Consider the following 18202-nt stretch of genomic DNA (forward strand, 5'->3'; position numbering starts at 1 on the left):
GACAGCCAAAATACGGCTAATGAAACAGGAATCCAAAAAAGATTTGAAATAGCGAAGAACTTCCAAGGAACACTAGGTTACACTTAGCAGACTAATCTGGATAAGAGAACAGTAAACTGGCATAAAATACTGGAAAGTTTCCCCATCTAAACAGACTCAGGAGGAAGGCAGTAAAAACTGCCAAAAGCATCTTTAACAAGTTCCAAACATACGTTCTACATCAGAAGAGATTCCCACTTGAGAAGTGGAAAGAACAACATGATGAGAATCTTAGAAAAAACAGAAATGTTTTGTAATACCAAATAAAAGTGGAGAAAGAAAAAGCTGTTAATGGAAGCAGTAAGTTGTTTTACATAACAACATTTTCAATATATAAGTAAGTTCCAGTGTCTCTGAAAAATTAGTGAAAGTACTGTAATGATCTGCTCCTCACTCTTATTAAATCCTTACAAGTTACAAAATTTGCTTTTGAAGTTGCAAATGGGGACCAAGCTCCAAAGCAGAAAATCTGGGCTTCACCTCCTAAAAATAACCCTATGTTCATATTTATAAACACTTAGTTAAGATGACAAAAATTGTAACACACAGGGTTTTATCACTGAATATCAATTGTAAGAGCTCACTTTAAATCCTATAACATGTAATTATATTTCTTTGTCACAAAGAATGACATCATCTGTTGTTTCTTACAGAGATGTTTCTGGAGTCTCAGAATTCTTAACACAGCTCTTTTTTTGCTGTTCACTAATCTCAGTGAGTTCAGTTCAAAGTCTTCACTCAAGCAAAAGTCACAGTGGACTCACTGTGAATTCCAACAAAATAAAGCTCTTGGAAGCAGTACAGATAGAAGAATAGATTTGGGGAAAAAAACCAAACAAACAAACAAAAAAAAAACCAACGAAAAAACAACCCAAACAAACCAAAGAGCAAGCCCCAGAAGCTAGCTGAGTCTCCTATAAATTCACAGAGTTACTCTGTTTGGTATTTATTGCAGTCACTGTACATTTAAAGAAGGTAATTCTGTTTTAGAAACTACTTTGAGTTTTAATTCTTACTTTTTGTTCATGTCAGAAGATTAAAAATGGAATAAAACTGTGATCTTTAAGACAGAGATACCAAAATGTATAACAGCACATGACAAAAATTTTCCACGACTACATGCTACAAACACGTCTCACTGATGATAGACAGCCATTCATACTTATGACATAAATTTGAGCTCTAGCAATACATGTTTTATCTGGTAACTTGAAATACCAAAAAATAACTCTGTTTAGCTTATCAGATTGAACAAATTGAACAAAGCTTATGCTGACTGTTAACATTTGCTGAATTTATTTTGAAGACTTTTTAAAATAACTAAATCAAGCAGTGCAGTCTGATACCTCCTGCTTGGTCCTTAAACTTGGCAATAATGAAAAATATATTGTAGCAAATACTCACTCTACATTATAGAAAACATTTAATGCTTAAGGAATTAGCAAAACAACACATCTTGTTTTAAATAGCTTGTTACAAAGATTTAACAGTAGCAATGAAATATGCACTACATTTTACTAGGAGCTGGTAGAAGTTCAGCTGGAGAGCAAATGGAATATATACTTTTCCTGGACCTTTAACAGAAAATGTAGAACATTCTTTTCTGACTAATGAGAAAGATCAACAGTAATTTTGAACAGTGCCTTAAAGGCATCAGTGAGCTCTTTTACTGGCCAAATAGCAATAAAATGACTACATGCATTTGTTAACAAAAGATCTGTGATGAGCACAGTGCCAAGACTCTGCCCCCAGATATCCCAAAGCACTACTGGACACAAAAAATTCTCCAAGAAACATATGGGTTTGCTAAGCGTTTAATTTTTCTGAAGGTTTGAGACCGGCCTTTTTTTTCTGAACTGAAAGGCATAGAAGAGACTCTGATGGAAAACCTCAGTCAGTCCTTTCCATTAGGAACTTTCTGTGGGTTTTCAACAATAGAAGGAAGCATTTTCCCCAAATTATTACATATATATATAAAAAATAGACAAGATAAATCTTTATCTTTCAGATATGTAGCAGTATGTGTGTTATGATCACTACTTTCACACTATTCATAAGCATCATCTGTTAATAGAAACCATCTCTCACCTTACATTTCAAAGCCAGCTTGTCAGCCCTTCAGCAGAAATACTTTTTATATGGGTGTTTGCATAGTGTCAAGCAAAAAGTGATCTTAAATCATGAGTGGGATACCCAGGAGGTAAATCCTTCACAAAAGTCTCAGAAAACTGTCTTCAGTCTTCACAACTCCTCAATGAAAGAAAAAAGAAATAGCTAAAACTGGTCAAAACATGATCCTAACAAAATCCTTTGTGAGAGCAAAATAATCACTCTCAAATCCATCAGCATATACAACCGTTTGAACCTCTTACTAAGATTTACTGTATTCTTTAAATGCCACAATAGTTACACTGTTTTCTGATAACCAAACTGTTTACATTTCAGGAGAAAAAAAATCTAGCAGGAGGAAAAACTGTATCATATGTCTTTTATGCTGACAGAATTATCCTAAGAGGCAGGAAGCAGCCTTTGAAATCAGTGACTGATTTCAAAATAAGACTTCTCTGAACAGAAGTAGTGACATAATGCAATAAAATGAAAATACAACATAATATTTATCCCTCTACTGTCTGATGAAGTCTGATTTTTTTTTTGTTTTGCTAGATTCATTCTCTGATTTATCTTGAAACTACTAATTTAGTGACTCGACTCCTAAGAAAGATTACATGTAGTTCTACAATTATATCTCTAGAAGGTATAAATAACTAACACAATTAAAGCTGCATTGGATACTTTACGATGAACTAAATGATTATATTAAAAGCAGAATTGTTGAAGCATTTGTAAAGTTCAGGTTATTATGCCAATAACTTATCTTTGTATTTTCTGGAATGTTCATCTAAAACATAACTTAAATTCATAGCCAGTCATGTGTGTTTCAGATTAATGAAAGATATTATGATGCAATAATAGCAGCAACTACTATGTTAGACTATTTTGCTCACTCTTCCTCGTGTAGTTATGGATTTATAATTTAGAGCTCTCTGTGATGGAGTATGGGTATTAAAAGGCAAGATATACTCTTTCATGCTGTAATACTTGGACTAAGATAACAAGTTCTGGTCTGTTCACTGTAAGTACACTGTCTTATGCCATCTGACTTGACAAAATGACAGCAGCAGGCAGCCTTCCACTGCCTCCAGGTAAGCCTGTCTACCTACCACTCCTTCCTAGAAGAAGTCTTCTGGGATCCAAGAAAAAGAAATCTGACTGCATGTAAACTGGTATCATTTTTAACTAATGTAGAATTCAATGCTATGTAGCCCAGTATCAGTAGAGAAAGCTAGGGCATTACTAGGACACTTCATTTACATATTTCTTTGCTGTGGCTATTAAGAAGAACGACCTAATCCAGACTCTGACACAAACTGAGAAAAACACAATACAAAACACAACAATGATCCACACGTCCAGTTCCAGTTGTTCTTAGTTAGGTCTCCAGTGGTATATCAAACCTCCTGTTCAACATTACTAGTGACATTGTTTCAGATAATGATATTCAAACAAGGAGCTAAAGACATACCTGTTCAGAAAAAGTACCTTTCAACATTAAATCAGACACAGGCAAAGAGAGCTATGGTTGCTCAACATGGAGAAGAGAAGGATCCAGAGAGATCTCATGGTGTCCTTCCATTACCTAAAGGGGTTTAGCAAAGGAGGGAGAAGGGATTTTTTATATGGACAGATAGTGAGAAAATAAAGGGCAATGGTTTTAAACTGAAAGACAGTGTGTTTAGAATAGATGTTAGGAAGAAATTCTTTACTCAGAGGCTGGTGAGGCACTGGAACAGGTTGCCCAGAGAGGTTGTGGAACCTTCCCATCTCTGGAAGTGTTCAAGGCCGGCTTGGATGGGGCCCTCAGCAAGCTGGTCTAGTGAGTGGCACTCCTGTCCATGGCAGGAAGTTTGAAACTAGATGATTCTTAAGAACCCTTACATAACCCAAAACCTTCTATCATTCTATGGAATAAACTCTTTACAACTTTGTATTATCAGCCAATAATATAATATAATGTTGCACAAAAACCTACATGGAAATCAAATCTGGGGGTTAGGCCTTGTTAATCCTTAAGTCTGTACGGTCATTAAAGGCTTCTGTTTAGAGTTTCAGGCATACACGTGGTGGGAAAAGGCAGACTGTACAGGAAGGTAAATACTACCATATGTCAAACCTTTGAAGACATATTATGTTCACTCAGTTTCTTCTGAAAAGATCATACACATTCAATGCAAGATGGACTTAAAAAGAGATAAATTACAGCTGTACCTTAAAAACATTTACTATTGTAGAAGTTACTACTCATTTAGCTTCAAAGTCAGCCTGCTGTGGGACAAATTTGGACCAGGAATTGTTTTACTGCTGTAATGAGATCAAGATAAATTTTCTGTTAACACAGATTATTACATCAAGATCAGCAGTGAAATAGTATGACTGCCTTTCTCCTACTTAAAGCAGTGTCTGGATAGGATAGACAAGAAACATAGTTACACATATCTTCCAATGTAGATATGGTCCTAGATCATATCAGAAAAAAATGGTAAGAATATTATTCTGTCTTCTATCACCAAATGGTAAAGATCTGTTTCCGGGCAAGTAAATGTTACAGCTACACAATAAATCAACTGCAAAATAAATGTACAGTTCTAAATATATAGATATATTTAAAAGAAATTATTAGATAGAGGTTCAAACAACTATTTTTTTAAACTAAGTATTTTTTTCCTATACTTTCTTTTGATTTCCTAATTTAATTTTCAGGATAAGGAAATGAGATAAGAAAATGGAAAACACATTATAGACACTAGAAATATCATGCTATATTGCATTAAATCAGGCTGATGGTAGGTTTAAGGGTACAGAATTAAATAATGAAAGCTAGATTGTTCAAATAATTAACATACCATATAGCCTTCATGTTGTAAATTGAAAACTTCATACATGATGTAAAGTATGCAAAGGGTTTAAATGATGAAGAATAGCTTTAATAATACACTAAAGCATCTACCTGGGAGTTTGGTCCTGGCTCAGGCCTAAGCCCTTTCACAATTTTCAGTGAATTCTTAAAGCCTATAGACCAAGTGGCATTTATATATATATAATATATATATACAGTTCAGGTGGATTTTGAAATGGATGGATAATTTTATAATGATGAACATAATTTCCAGGCTTTCAATAAATGAAAAATGAGGCTCTGTGCTCAAGTGAGAACAATGCCTTAACAAACTTAGCAAAGGACAACAAAATAGTTTGGGTTGGAAGGGACCTTGAAGACAACTGAGTTCCAACCCTCTGTCCAGAAGCAGGGACATCTTCCACTAGACCAGGCTGCTCAGGGCCCCCTCCAACCTGGCCCGGCCAGCACAGAATGCAGACAATAAAGTTCTACAATCCAGCCAATTTGAGCTGACATGCAGGTTCCTACTTTAGATTCAAAGAAAACTCCTATGAACATACCTGCACAAATGTTTGCAAGAAGGGAATGCATTGATCAATACCAAGTATTTGCTACTGCTTATGAGGGTTTTTTTAAACACTGAAGAATAAGTGGCATTGTATAAAAGATGTAATTATTCTAGCTATTTGTTGATAAAATATAGCTGGTATTTGCTAGCATATTTCTGAGGTAATGAAAAGCTTTGTGTTACAAGGAGGTGATTATATTTAGTTTATATTATTGTGACACCAAATTCAATAAATTCTCTGTATAAAATGAGAAGAAGCATGGTAAATAGGAAAAGTAGAAGGCAAAGGGAATTCCCCAGTAGCTGAGCAACTAAACAAAATAACAAGTGTGACAACTGACTAGTTCAATTACAATGCAATTTTAGAGGACAATTGCCAAACATAAATCATTTAAGAACTCCATTCCCACTAGCACTCTAGCAAAATCTAAGTTTCTACTTGCCAGTGCCATGTCTGAGTTTCACACTGAAAACTCTTCTTTCAGCTAGTTGAAAGATGCATAAAAAGTATACAGAAATATAAATCATGAATATGTAAAACTCTTATGTGACAATCTAGGAAGAGGCATGTTCTTTACTAACAAAAACATTAGCACTTCTAGAACCTGGTGACACTGAAAAATCTTTTTATTCAAACAATTCAACTAGAAAATGAAGAAAATGTGAAACCATGCAAGAAAAATCTATCAACAGTTATTGGAAGTATTTTTAATGTGGATTTTGAAATGAACAGCTTGCAAGAATGTTGTTACCTATTTTCATAAATAACCAGCTTAAATGGTGTAAGGAAAGAAAACTGCAATGCTCAACACTTAACCCTTTTCAAATAACCACTATAAAAACTGCCCTACTTGTGCGATCCAGGCTAACTGGTCAACATTATTTCAATTGTTTGAGTTGCTTCTACAATGATTTAAACACAAAATAAATCCTTTTGTATCACTTATACAGATAAATTGAAATGGATCTTCCAGGGGAAAATATTATTTCCTTATATTTCTTAATGAATTATGCTCAAACCCCCATTTTTTTCTGTGAATTTACTGAAAGAATCAAGGGCCTGCAACTGAATTTATACTATGGCTCCATGGGGCTGTTCAATAGAGTATTTATATCAATTTGGAAAAGCCATCACCACTTCAGAGGGTTTTAAATTTAAAACCTTGCATCTGCAGATATAGAATTAGCACAACGTGACTGGTACTGAGAATAAAGCTTCCTTGTTTTGGTTCACATTTGAAGGATATACTGTTAATCATATTGGAATGCTCCAATATCTGTTCACTTAATTAATTACACTAACCTGTTGTTCTGGAAAGAAGAGGTAGTCTGGGAATGGAAGAGCTGAAATCTTTTGCCTCTTTCAGACTAAAACATCTAGATGGACTCTGACTTTCTTCCAAGCTCATAGAATGAGACTGCTCCAAGACTGCAGAAGCAGCAGAGGTGGCTTTAAGCTGTGAAAGAGCATCTCGTGCTTTCTTTTTTTCTTTTTTTAGCATAGTTACCAGAATATCTGCAAGATATATTAAGGCAATAAATTTTTTTTTTAAAGTGTCATTGTTTGTCCATAAGCCTTTTTTTTTTTCAAAGTGAAACAATTCACATTATGGAAGCATATGTGTGAATGAGAAATTAAAATTGGGCATATTTTTTGCAATTCTTTTCATCCACCTCAGTTTTTCCAAACAGCAGATTAATTCTTACTAAAACAACAAAATCACACATTGATCACAACTGCTGATCCCATTCCAACAACTCCTGATAAAAGCATTTACAGAAAAACAGGATCTTATTGCCATTGGAGTAGTCCCTTTTTTATTTTTTTAAATTCTGTAACAAAAAAGACTTGCAAACAAAAGCGAAAACCTCTTCATTTACAGGTAGCCTTGCAAGTGTATCCCATCTATAAGCCTTTCACAAAAGGTTTACTAAAATTCAGAAAAAGTCTTCAAGAAATTTCTTGCAGTAACATTGTGAATTTACTGGAAGTATATTAGATATAAATACATTTTGTCTACAGCCTATAGAAGACATATAATGGAAATCCTGCATGCATTCAGTTAGGAACACTGAAGTCCCTGTGATATACTTTTTTTTATATGCTATTCTTTTTAATCCTAATTAATCTTCCTAATGAACTGCAGAAAATCTAAGTAGTCTTTGGGGAATATTATTGACTGGAGTAGGTAATAATAATAAAACAGTTTCTAATTCAGTTTTTATGATAGCTTCTAGCTACTGTAGGCAAGAAGGAACTCATAGTTTATTCAACAGTTTCCATACTACCCACCACTTCACCACATTAGACATGTTATTTAATATTTTAGTGAAGATGTACTGTCACTTAGCCACCGTAGACTCCCTTCAGTCTTGTCTTCAAACTCTTCCTTTATACTTTCTATTTAACTTTTACATGGATTTACAGAAGTTTCTTCCTTTTACTTCTGTGAGAAAAGCTGTATAAATCTGTTGAGCACAAGTGCATTTGATAGAAATCTTTAACTTTTTTTCTCATATTAATGAAATAATTTATTGCAGGAGGAAATGTTTCTGGGAATTCAGATATTAAAATTTACATTGAAAAAAGGAAGAATTTTTTGAAAGGAATTAGTCAGTGTTTTAGCTAGAGCAATTTGAAACTGCACCTTGGAAAAACAAAATCTTATAATCTGTGACAGAACAGAAATAGGCAACTCTTCCGGTCACCTCAGTTCAGACAGGTAACATGTTACATGCCAGTGAAAAATGCTATTCTCATTTGACATATAAAATTAAGCTGGAATTGTTGAGCACAAAGAATGCAACTGAGTTTGCTCTTTATTAAAAAAAGTCAAAAACCTCTGTTACCTTTACATTCCACAACCCCATATTTTAATTTCTCTGCTGTATTACAAACTTTCCCCACTGAGTAGCCACAAATCTGGGGTCGCAGTGGCTGCAGTTTCCAGCCCACAGGTCTGCCAACCTGCTAAAAATACCTCCCACCCATCGCAATGCAGTGCAGCTACTCGTGTTTCCTGTGAGACAGTTAAGTGAACAAAACACGTCTGAGCAGTTTAGCACTTTTATGTGCAAAAAGCTTTAAATTTAAATGTTAAAATTATGAGTTTTATATTTGTTCTGTGGGCAAATTGCCCAGTAGTCCCCAATGCAACACTTCGTTTGGCTAAAAATAACACACAGAGGAAATTCTATTCTTTGTAAGGTAATAGATTGGTCTTTATATAGCATCAGAGTTTTGCCCTCTAAAAAGTAGTTTAATTTGCTTGAGGAGAATGTTTTAGGTGTGGTTGGATCCATAATAGTTGGTTATTGGCTGGACCATTCTAAAGCTAAATGCTGCTCGGATCCAGGATTTTGATTTTTGCAAAACTGGAAAGAGAAGCAGGTGCAAAGCAGAAGTCCTGTCATACAAAAGCTGGGAATTGAGTATTTCCTTTAACCCAGTACAGCCCCTCTCACACAAAGAAAAATGGTTGCAAGTCAGATCATCTCAAACCCAAATAATATTTTTTCACCACAAAGGATACTGATTTCATTGTCCCTTTGTTGCAGAAGTCCTTTCAGTTTTTCCAGTTCATCATTACTGTTTTTTTCTTCAGAGATGTCTTGTGAGAGCAGTTTTTGACCTGAAGTCATTGGATGATTTATAATTTGCTATTAGGAGAAACAAACAAAAAAAATCACACCCCTTTTAAATTTTCATCCAGCTCTGTATTCTATTGTGAGAGAGTCTAGCTATAGTAAGAAAGGTAAAACCTTTCTATACTCTTGTCAGAAAAAAAAATCATGCCACAGTTTACTGTCAAAGTATATCCATTGTATCAAGTATGAAACAAATTGTATTTTTTAGTCTTCATTAGCAAGGGTGCAGTTTGTTTTACTCTTTCTACACAATAAACTCCAGTATTCTAGTGTCATAGAACTTTCAGTACTAAAAATATAATTGAAAGCTTATTATTTAAGGACAATAAATTAAGATCAGGGATGTATACACTATTAAATTGAAAAAACTATATCCCAAAATATAGAAAAGTATTATGTTCTATAATTTCACAATTAGCAAGTGTATCTCGTTTTCTCAATGATTCAGAAGAATCTTGCAACACCTTACAGAAGAATTAGTGTAACAGATGAAGGGATATAGTGGTTTTAATCTACATTTTTACCTCTTTCAACATAATTTCCCCAAAATAAAGCCTCAGTAATGCTGCAAATACAGATGGGAACATCTATCCATATAAAAACAACTTGTCTTGATTCCAGTAACTTCTAGTGCTCTCTTACAGTTTACTGCATGCCTGGATCCTTGCTGATGATTCCACAAAATGCTGCTGAATTTTCTTAGCTAAATTTAAATCTTCTATGAGTTCCCCATGCACTTTAAAGTTCAACTGTTTCACCCTTTTCCAGTACCTCTCCACTGCATTGCATTTCCTTTAACACTTTTCAACCATGAATGTCTCCAAGTTATTTTCAGAGTGCCAGCTGCACTTTCATCTCTTTAAAAAAACAAAATACCTTCATATGAACGAAGCAATATTTGATCTTGCGCATGTCAGCACCAACATCCAGAGAGCTATCAGGATCGTTATCTTTGAGAAACGTGTCAATTAACTCATCCAACCTGGAAATAACATTTTTAAGAGAAGAAAAAAATTTCACAATCAGACAACTCTGCAAAGTGGCACATCAAATACAATATAATATGCACCAAGTTGTGTGAGATTAATAGACTATTTTTCTTCAAGGTCCATGCATTTGAAATGTACTTTTGTTCTGATTAATTAAACCTGGATTTGATACTGAAGATTCTACAACTGCATATCTGAACACACTGACACAGGCTAAGGAATTGCTCTAGAACTAAAAGCATCTAAGAAGTATTCTTTTCTTTTTCTCATTTATTTTGTAACCTTTTGCTCTTCTGCTATCTCATAATTGAAAAGACAAAACCTGCTCTCTCAGAAGACTAGATTTTAAGAGGTTTTGAGCAGGGGATTTGTTACTACATAGGATTATTTGTGCAAAAGAGAAGTCTACTTCTTTTTCAATTACAACAGTCATCAGATAGCATAGCTTTCATGCATAAATTACCTGCTCCAATCACCAAGTAAGGCAAATTATCACTCAATGCATATATTTATACATTTCTCAAAGATCTACTGCTCTTCCTCTGAGGAATGAAATACAATTAGCATTTTATTCTCTTGCAATGTGTTCTTTCCAAACAACTGACCAAATCTTCCTTACAGAGAAACAACTATTTCAATAGTTTGGTCTTCATAAGACAATCTGGCACAGAGAAGCACCCTCTTTATTTTTCAAAACAAAATTAAAATTATCAGACTGGAAACCTACACAGGCATAATATACCATGTCCTAGGCTGGATGCCACATTTATACAGATAGAGTCAGACTTCCTTTTCATGCTGTCACCATCTTTCCAGGTTTCATGTTTCAGGATGCATTGCAGTTCATTCTCAAGACAAAGGGAAGAAGATTTGTAAGCCCAACATAGACTTTCAACCCACTTACTAAGGTATATTTCTGGGAAACTGCAAGTGCAAATTCAAACTCCATGAACTGGGTTCAGTTTTATGGCTTACTGGTTCCTGACAAATGCTATTTCAATTATTTAATTGGCAAATGGTGGGCAATAATGACAGGTATATGATCGTTAAAGCAGAATTTTGTAACTTTATATGTTTATTTAGGTTATCATCCTCAGAAGATGAACTTAAGTTCTGAGCCTGAGCCAGGAAATCTAAGGTAGGTGCATCAAGCGCCCAACTGCCCAAGAAGGTCAAGAGTTCATCTCTGTGCCTAGTGTTTCTTTTGGACTAGTTTAGTTCAGCTCCCCACTTAATATGCAAGCTTTCTGAATGTCACTTCATAGTCATTCATCCTCTTCAGTTACAGAACTGGGAATCTTGTTGCCATTTTATTATCAGAATCACTTTGTTGTAACCAGATAGAAAAATTTTAGGCTTTATAATATTTCAGCATCCAACGCTGAGCCCAGAGTATGTTTTGTGGTATTTCCCTGCTTCTGAAGACTTCTCTCACGAAAATTCTTCGCATTACAGTAATAGGAAATCCCCGCTGAAGAGTAAAAAAATGAGATGCACAACAATCAGAAAAAACCTCCAACTTTATTTTCAGGAGATAAATATCTGAAAATCAGTAGCTGCCAAGACTGTGATGAAAATTGGAAAACATAACAGAAAGTTCTGGCATTAATCTCCTCTCAAGATAGCTAAGTGGCAATACTCAAAACAGAAGAAAAAGGCAACAAGAGGGTTAGTTTCAGACAAGCTCTGCTTTCCCATTTTCATCATTTCAGTTAAATAACAAAAGACACATATGTTGCCTATTCTAGTCATCAAATGTCCAAAATTCTCAACTTCTGAATTTATAGGACACTCACTGAAGTCAATGTGAGCTGTACATGTGGAGGGCTTGAAAGAGAGGATATTTAAAGAGAAATATTAGCTACAGAAGTATTATTGGCCTTGACTTGCTTCTCAACTGAAGAGACAACAAAATTTAGTCAGTAAAAGAGCCCAAAATTTTACTTAATGCTACATGATTTTTCACAGCATTAAGAGTACAACAGAACAAAGCCAATAGTACAAAGTTACCCTCTCCAGACACACTACGCACAAAGAGCAGGAGAATTAATCCATCATCCATGGAGGCAGGCATTTGTGTGAGCAGTGGGAAAAGAGGCATTTATGCTAATAATGAGAATATGATTGTGATTACACATACACAGAGTAAGTCAGTATTTGTCACTATCTTAAGCACCTTATTAGTTTCAGTAAGTAAGAGGAAACAAGAAATGTTTTTTGATAATTATACTGTCTAGATTGACTATATGAAGTCACCTATAAAAATGAGCCCTTATCTTGAACTAGAAATTATGAAGGAGATATTTTAATCTTTCCAAGATTATCTCGTTGCCAGGGATCTACCAATACTCCGATCACAACAGATTTTGGCTGTGGGAATCAAATAAATTGCATTAACTTGTTTAATTACTATTACCATAATGTGACAATATTTCAAGAGAAAGATAGGAAATATGTAATTGCTTAAAAATTACTCTCTGTTTTTTAAAATTATTATTCCAGTCAAGAGTCAAAGTTCATTTGTTAAGTCTAACAAATTAGACAAGATGTAGTTCTAGATATAAACTGCTATTTCCTCTCTCTTACATTAACTTTTTTGAATTCTTGAAAAAACACAACAGTCTAATTCATTTTTTGATTTCCAAGTAGCACATAGAAGCCAAAAGAGATCTGAGGATGAAAAGATTGAGTCAAGTCTGAAATAGCACAGTGTAAATCTGAAGTTATAAACCAATTCAGCCTCCTTCTCAGTTGTAGGAAACCCTGGATTGTCAGTGTATTTTTAGATAAATTTTCAATATTTCATCATTAAGAATGAGAACAAGAAAAGGAACTGACAATCCAAGTCTAAACTCTATGGATTAAAAAAAAAAAAAAAAAAGAAAAAGAAAGAAAAAAAAAAAAAGAAAACCAGCCATGGAAATCTCCATGAGTACTAGCAAAAGAAATCACTGCCTCCCTCACTCTCTCAGTAAAAAACACCAGAACTCTTCCTAAAATAAATACAGAGTTTGGCAACACAACATTCTGGATATTCTGGGAGTTCTTCCAGAAAACTGAAGCACTAAACAAAGGTACAAAATAAGCAATGCAATACAGACATACTTGAAGATCCTCTTCTCAATGAGTAGACCTTAGTAAACTGAACTATCTCTCATTTAAGTGATTTATCAGCTCAAAGACTGTCAAAACAACATATGAATTCACAGAGTTCTGATCTTCAGTTTTACAAACTAAAAAAAGACAATGTTACTCCAGTTCCAGAAACATTCACAAGATTAATCAAGGAGACAATAAAGAATCACAGGGCAAGGGAAAAAATACAGATGATAATAAGCATAAAAAAGGAATTCTGTACATTTACTGTACATTTACTGTTTATTTACTTTACCTTACTGTACATTTACTTTTTCCTGTATTAGACAAGGTATATCTGTTTTCTAGATGGCACAGAAACAAACGACAACAGCATTTACAGGTTAAATAACCTTTTACTTCTCATATTCCTGACTAAATCAGTTTACTACTTATCTCTAAATACTCCATAAAATCAAATATATGGAATATATGAAAACTAGAGCACAGAATTATATAAAAAAGGCTGCAAAAGATTTATGAAATTCATATAGGGCATCTACAATAACAAGTCCAACACATTCCTTCTGGTCAACACCATGCACAGGCTGTATTCATCCTCCATCAGAGAGACAGTGAGAAAAACCTTTTTGGAAATAAAGGAGAGCCAAAATAGCTTTTGTTTTTCTTCCTGTTACTTTTAAGAGATGGATAATACCATTCTCCTTAGCAATAATAGCATCTTCTGAGATAGTCACCTATGTTTGATCTTTAGTTTTGTACAAGGAGAATGCACATTAGGCTGTTTTTCTCAAATCAAAGACTTTTGCAAGAAAATATGTCAGCAAGAATTGAACCAGAAAAACAGATCAAACACCCCAACACTGAACAAAGTAGGGTCTAGCTGTTGAGGAGCAGCAAGAAATTCATTGAGAACAAGATGTCCAGAGAACTTTCTAGCAAATCTTGCTTCACTGGCTTACTCAGAGGCATGAGTATGTGGCAGAACAAAGGTAATATGAAATCATGAGGTAAAATAAAAATTATCTTTTTCCAAAGGACCATTTTTCAACTCAGTCCCAGTAGAATAACAAAAAGGCATAGGAAATAAACTATTTTTAGTCATCTATTGTGGCTCAGCCCTGAGACCTTACACCTAGTCAGTCAGTACATCCTATTTTCTGTAAGAGCTCTGAACTAGAGTTTCTTTCAAAATGACCTAAGCAATTAATCATTTTATTTACTTACACTATTATCCTGAGGATAATGGTCAATATTTTCATGTCCTCTCAAAATAGGTATTAAGAAATAAAGCTGCCCAAAGAAGGGCATTTTGATAATGAACTTGCTAAAGGAAAGAGCATTCTGGGCACAGAATATACACCATGTTTGAAAAATTTGTAAGTATGTGACTGAGCTTTTCTTCTCCCAAAAACAACCCAGGCTGAGCTTTAATTTTCCCATTACACAAACTGACAAAAGTCAATGGGAAAATAATTTAGAAAAATCATATACATAGGTTCTACAATGTGATTGAGAGTGCCAAGGTAACTCATAAAGTAGAGGGGAAGGAAAAATGTCCAAATGCTTTGGTTCAAACATATAATGAGAACCAGCTAGAATCAAGAAGAAGAAGAAAAAAATCAACTAATAAACATACCAAAACCACTTTCCAAAATATAGAATATATGTGAACACTGCCACTTACAGTATGATCTTATGTTTTCCTTTCTTGACTGTATTTATGAAGACTAACACTACAGCAGTCCTGGAATTCCCTGTTATATGAGAGATGGACTGCAGGAGAAATAAATTCCTGTTTTGACATTCTATTTCTCTGGTATAACTTAAAAATTGAAATGCCATATATCAGTTGGTAGCAAAAAGAATAATATCCTAAATAAAACTAAAATTCAAGATAATCAAGCCAAAGACCTAGTAATGAAAGGACACCAAAAACTTTGTAACAAATACCTGTCACTGACTGGAGCAGAAAATGGCATAAAGAGATGCTTTCTGTACTATCATCTGAAGATGAACACCAGGAATTTTATTTCACACTGGAGAGACCCTTATTAAAAAATACTTAGCTCTAAGAATTCACACTACTCTGCTTTTCAAGCCAACTTGATAGGAAAAAGCTATGATGGAAACTCTTTAATTAACTGAAATTCAATGAAAACCTAATTATTGAGCTAAGTACAAGTGCTGAATTGAAAATAACTGATTGCTTACTTGTCACACTTAACTGCTTCAGTGGAAATATGCAGTATGAATATATATTTCAGAATTTGGTACTCTTCTAACATAAGATGGTCAATTTAATTTATTTGAATTAGAGGGAATTTTTGTTATGCTGGTGAGTTACATCAGAAAAGGCTCCATTAATCTGAAATAGAAGTACCTAGCCACGAGATACTTGCACTGAAAGTAATAAACTAGTATTTAAAAAAAAACCCCAAACCTAAAATATATTTTAGAAATCCTAAAAACTCTATTTTTGTATATAAACAAATATTAAACTAATAGTCTTTCATTTTTTGTAGCTAATAACATTAGCAAGCCAGATGCTGCATTCTTTATTAGTTTTAGCTTAGTAAGCCTCTCAATAATCTTTCCATGCAGAGTTTGTGTTAATCAAAACTGGAACATGGATGATCACAGCTAATTTCACATGACAGGAAAACCAGTATCATTTGAAGATGTCTTTTATAACTCACAGACATCCAAAGTTATTCCCCTTTTTCTTTTTTCTCTTCTATGTTGTAAGGTAAATTATAGAGCATTAAATATTATCTAATATTATGAAAGTAAATGAAGCCTCCAAAGGTAATTTTTAATAGATTTCTGGTGTTTTTACTACTGCAAGTTTCTGCCCTGAGAACAGCAAGCCTAACTCACACTAATGAGAGCAAGGGTGTCCTGAAGCCTCTTGCCAGAACCCTGCTATATCAGAAAAGAAGTTTTCCCAACAGAACTTCTCCGAAGTATGAAGGATATGGAAGTATGAAACAAAGACCCATTCTCTGTGAAAAACAGCAGTAAACAAAGAACAGGGCTTTCTCTTCCCAGTGCTCATCAGAAAAAAAGCAAACAACAAACCCCAAAAAATGAACAAAAGATTACACACATGCACAAAAGTATTTAAGTCAATGCCAAGGGAACAGTATTAAGTGACTTACGAGATTAATTCAAAACTTATTTTGATAGTGGCCATATTAACATAGTCCAAAAAGAAAGGTACTACAGTGCTGATCCAGGCGGATTTGAATCATGTTACCAGAATGTGAAACCACAAGCTGTGTCATGCCCAACTCCTTATGCTGATGCTTGGAAGAAAACTCACAGTAGAACAGTCATAAACAGTTGGGACACAAATGTGCTAAACTAACAGTGCTCTTTCATTAGTGACTGTAAATCAGACCTAAGTTCTTGGTCTAGCCTTTCCCTCTCTATATCTTTTTCTTTAAAAATAATGTAAACACACACTGAACTGCAGCTTAGAGACACCTTTTACATTATCAGCTTTATTCCTCTTCTGTTACTTTCTTCCCTTCAGAAATACTTCTTTAATGAAGACTGCTTACTGTCTAGACCACACAAATCACAAAACCTTTCTACCCACATTACTTCAGATTCTATGCATTTTTTCTGATAGCACAACTGCAGAATGATTAACTGAGCATTAACCCATTAATTAAATTACACGTACCTATATTTTTTTAAAAATCTGCTTCTGAATCAGTCATTTGTTTGGATGAACCAGGATTCAAATTACACAGCTGAAATGCATCAGAAAAGCACTCCCAGCCAACTGAGTATGTTTTTAAAGTTTGGAGCTCTCAATAGCTTGCAGGATGCATAGTCTCAAAACACAGATTTGGAAGGACTTGTTTTGACCTTGCTTTATGTGCCATGATTGGTTTCTGAGAGAATTTGCCTTTTAACCTCTGATCACTGACAATGTATGTTATGTATCAAAATTAAGTTCATTTAAATAACAATTAATTTTGTGTGTCAGTTGTGAACTCTCTCACAAGCAAAGATCCAAGTTTATGAAAAATAGACTGCTAACAAGGCAGCTGATGAAGCACTTGTGGTAATCACAGAGGTAGTTTTAATTAAACAAGTTTGTTTACCTTGAATTTGCAGTAGTTTTCCTATTGGTAACTTAACTGGTATCAATTCATTTTAAAATATATTAATTCTGAAAATCATGGTCACGTTTAATAATATCTATATTTTTTAAACAGAAACTCTACATCTCTACAAATTATATGAATTCATTGATCTAAAAAATGCATGATAGTGGAAGCAGAATGACTATTACATTTAAGAACAGCTAACTTGAACTAAGTTAGCTTCAAGTGTGCATCAGTATGCAAAGACCATGGAGATTCAAAGCATTGGATTTTATGAATAATGCTATGGAAGATATGGGCAAAAAGAAAGGTATTTCTAGGCATTGTTGTGTATGAAATGACGGAAGGTAGAAGTACAGAGAATACATCCAGCTTGCCCTGAGAAGAGCTGTTATACATTACTGACAGGTAGTGCACATGACAGTGCAACTGACATATATAGAGGATAATGCCGTATTCTGTATCCAGAAAAGCTGCTTAACCTCTCATTTAACAAAAGTGTGCTAACTCCTGGGTGAAGTAATACTAATTAAGGTAACTAAATAGGGGAAGCAGTTACATAAGCCTTTGTACAATCCCTTCAGTACACATTTCATAGAATAGTTTTATTATCATAGCCCTGATATAGGCTGCTTTGATTTGGTGCAGTCTTAGACCAGGGTAGTAAGAGCAGTAAGTCTTTGAGTGTCTTATGTTTTTACAGTTTGGAAGATTTTTTCCGTTTTAAAAAATACCTATACATGTTCTAACAGCTACATATTACCAGAGATTCTTCTGAATTAGA

General features: G+C 34.3%; 1 protein-coding gene across 4 annotated transcripts in view; it reads right to left on the bottom strand.

Annotated features, from left to right (window-relative positions):
• Window positions 1–18202, bottom strand: part of KIF6 (kinesin family member 6) — a 154467-nt gene that overhangs the window by 83245 nt on the left and 53020 nt on the right. For all 4 annotated transcript variants that reach the window (XM_066178437.1, XM_066178435.1, XM_066178436.1 and 1 more), the window contains 3 exons: window positions 10089–10194; window positions 9098–9224; window positions 6868–7080 (listed from right to left, as the gene is read on the bottom strand). In XM_066178437.1, the coding sequence (XP_066034534.1) occupies window positions 6868–7080; window positions 9098–9224; window positions 10089–10194 (446 nt within the window). The remainder of the gene's footprint in view (window positions 1–6867; window positions 7081–9097; window positions 9225–10088; window positions 10195–18202) is intronic.

Source organism: Chamaea fasciata, unplaced genomic scaffold (genome assembly GCF_029207755.1).
Source record: "Chamaea fasciata isolate MVZ Bird 193981 ecotype frontalis unplaced genomic scaffold, bChaFas1.0.hap1 SCAF_3, whole genome shotgun sequence".
Classification (NCBI taxonomy): Eukaryota; Metazoa; Chordata; class Aves; order Passeriformes; family Sylviidae; genus Chamaea; species Chamaea fasciata.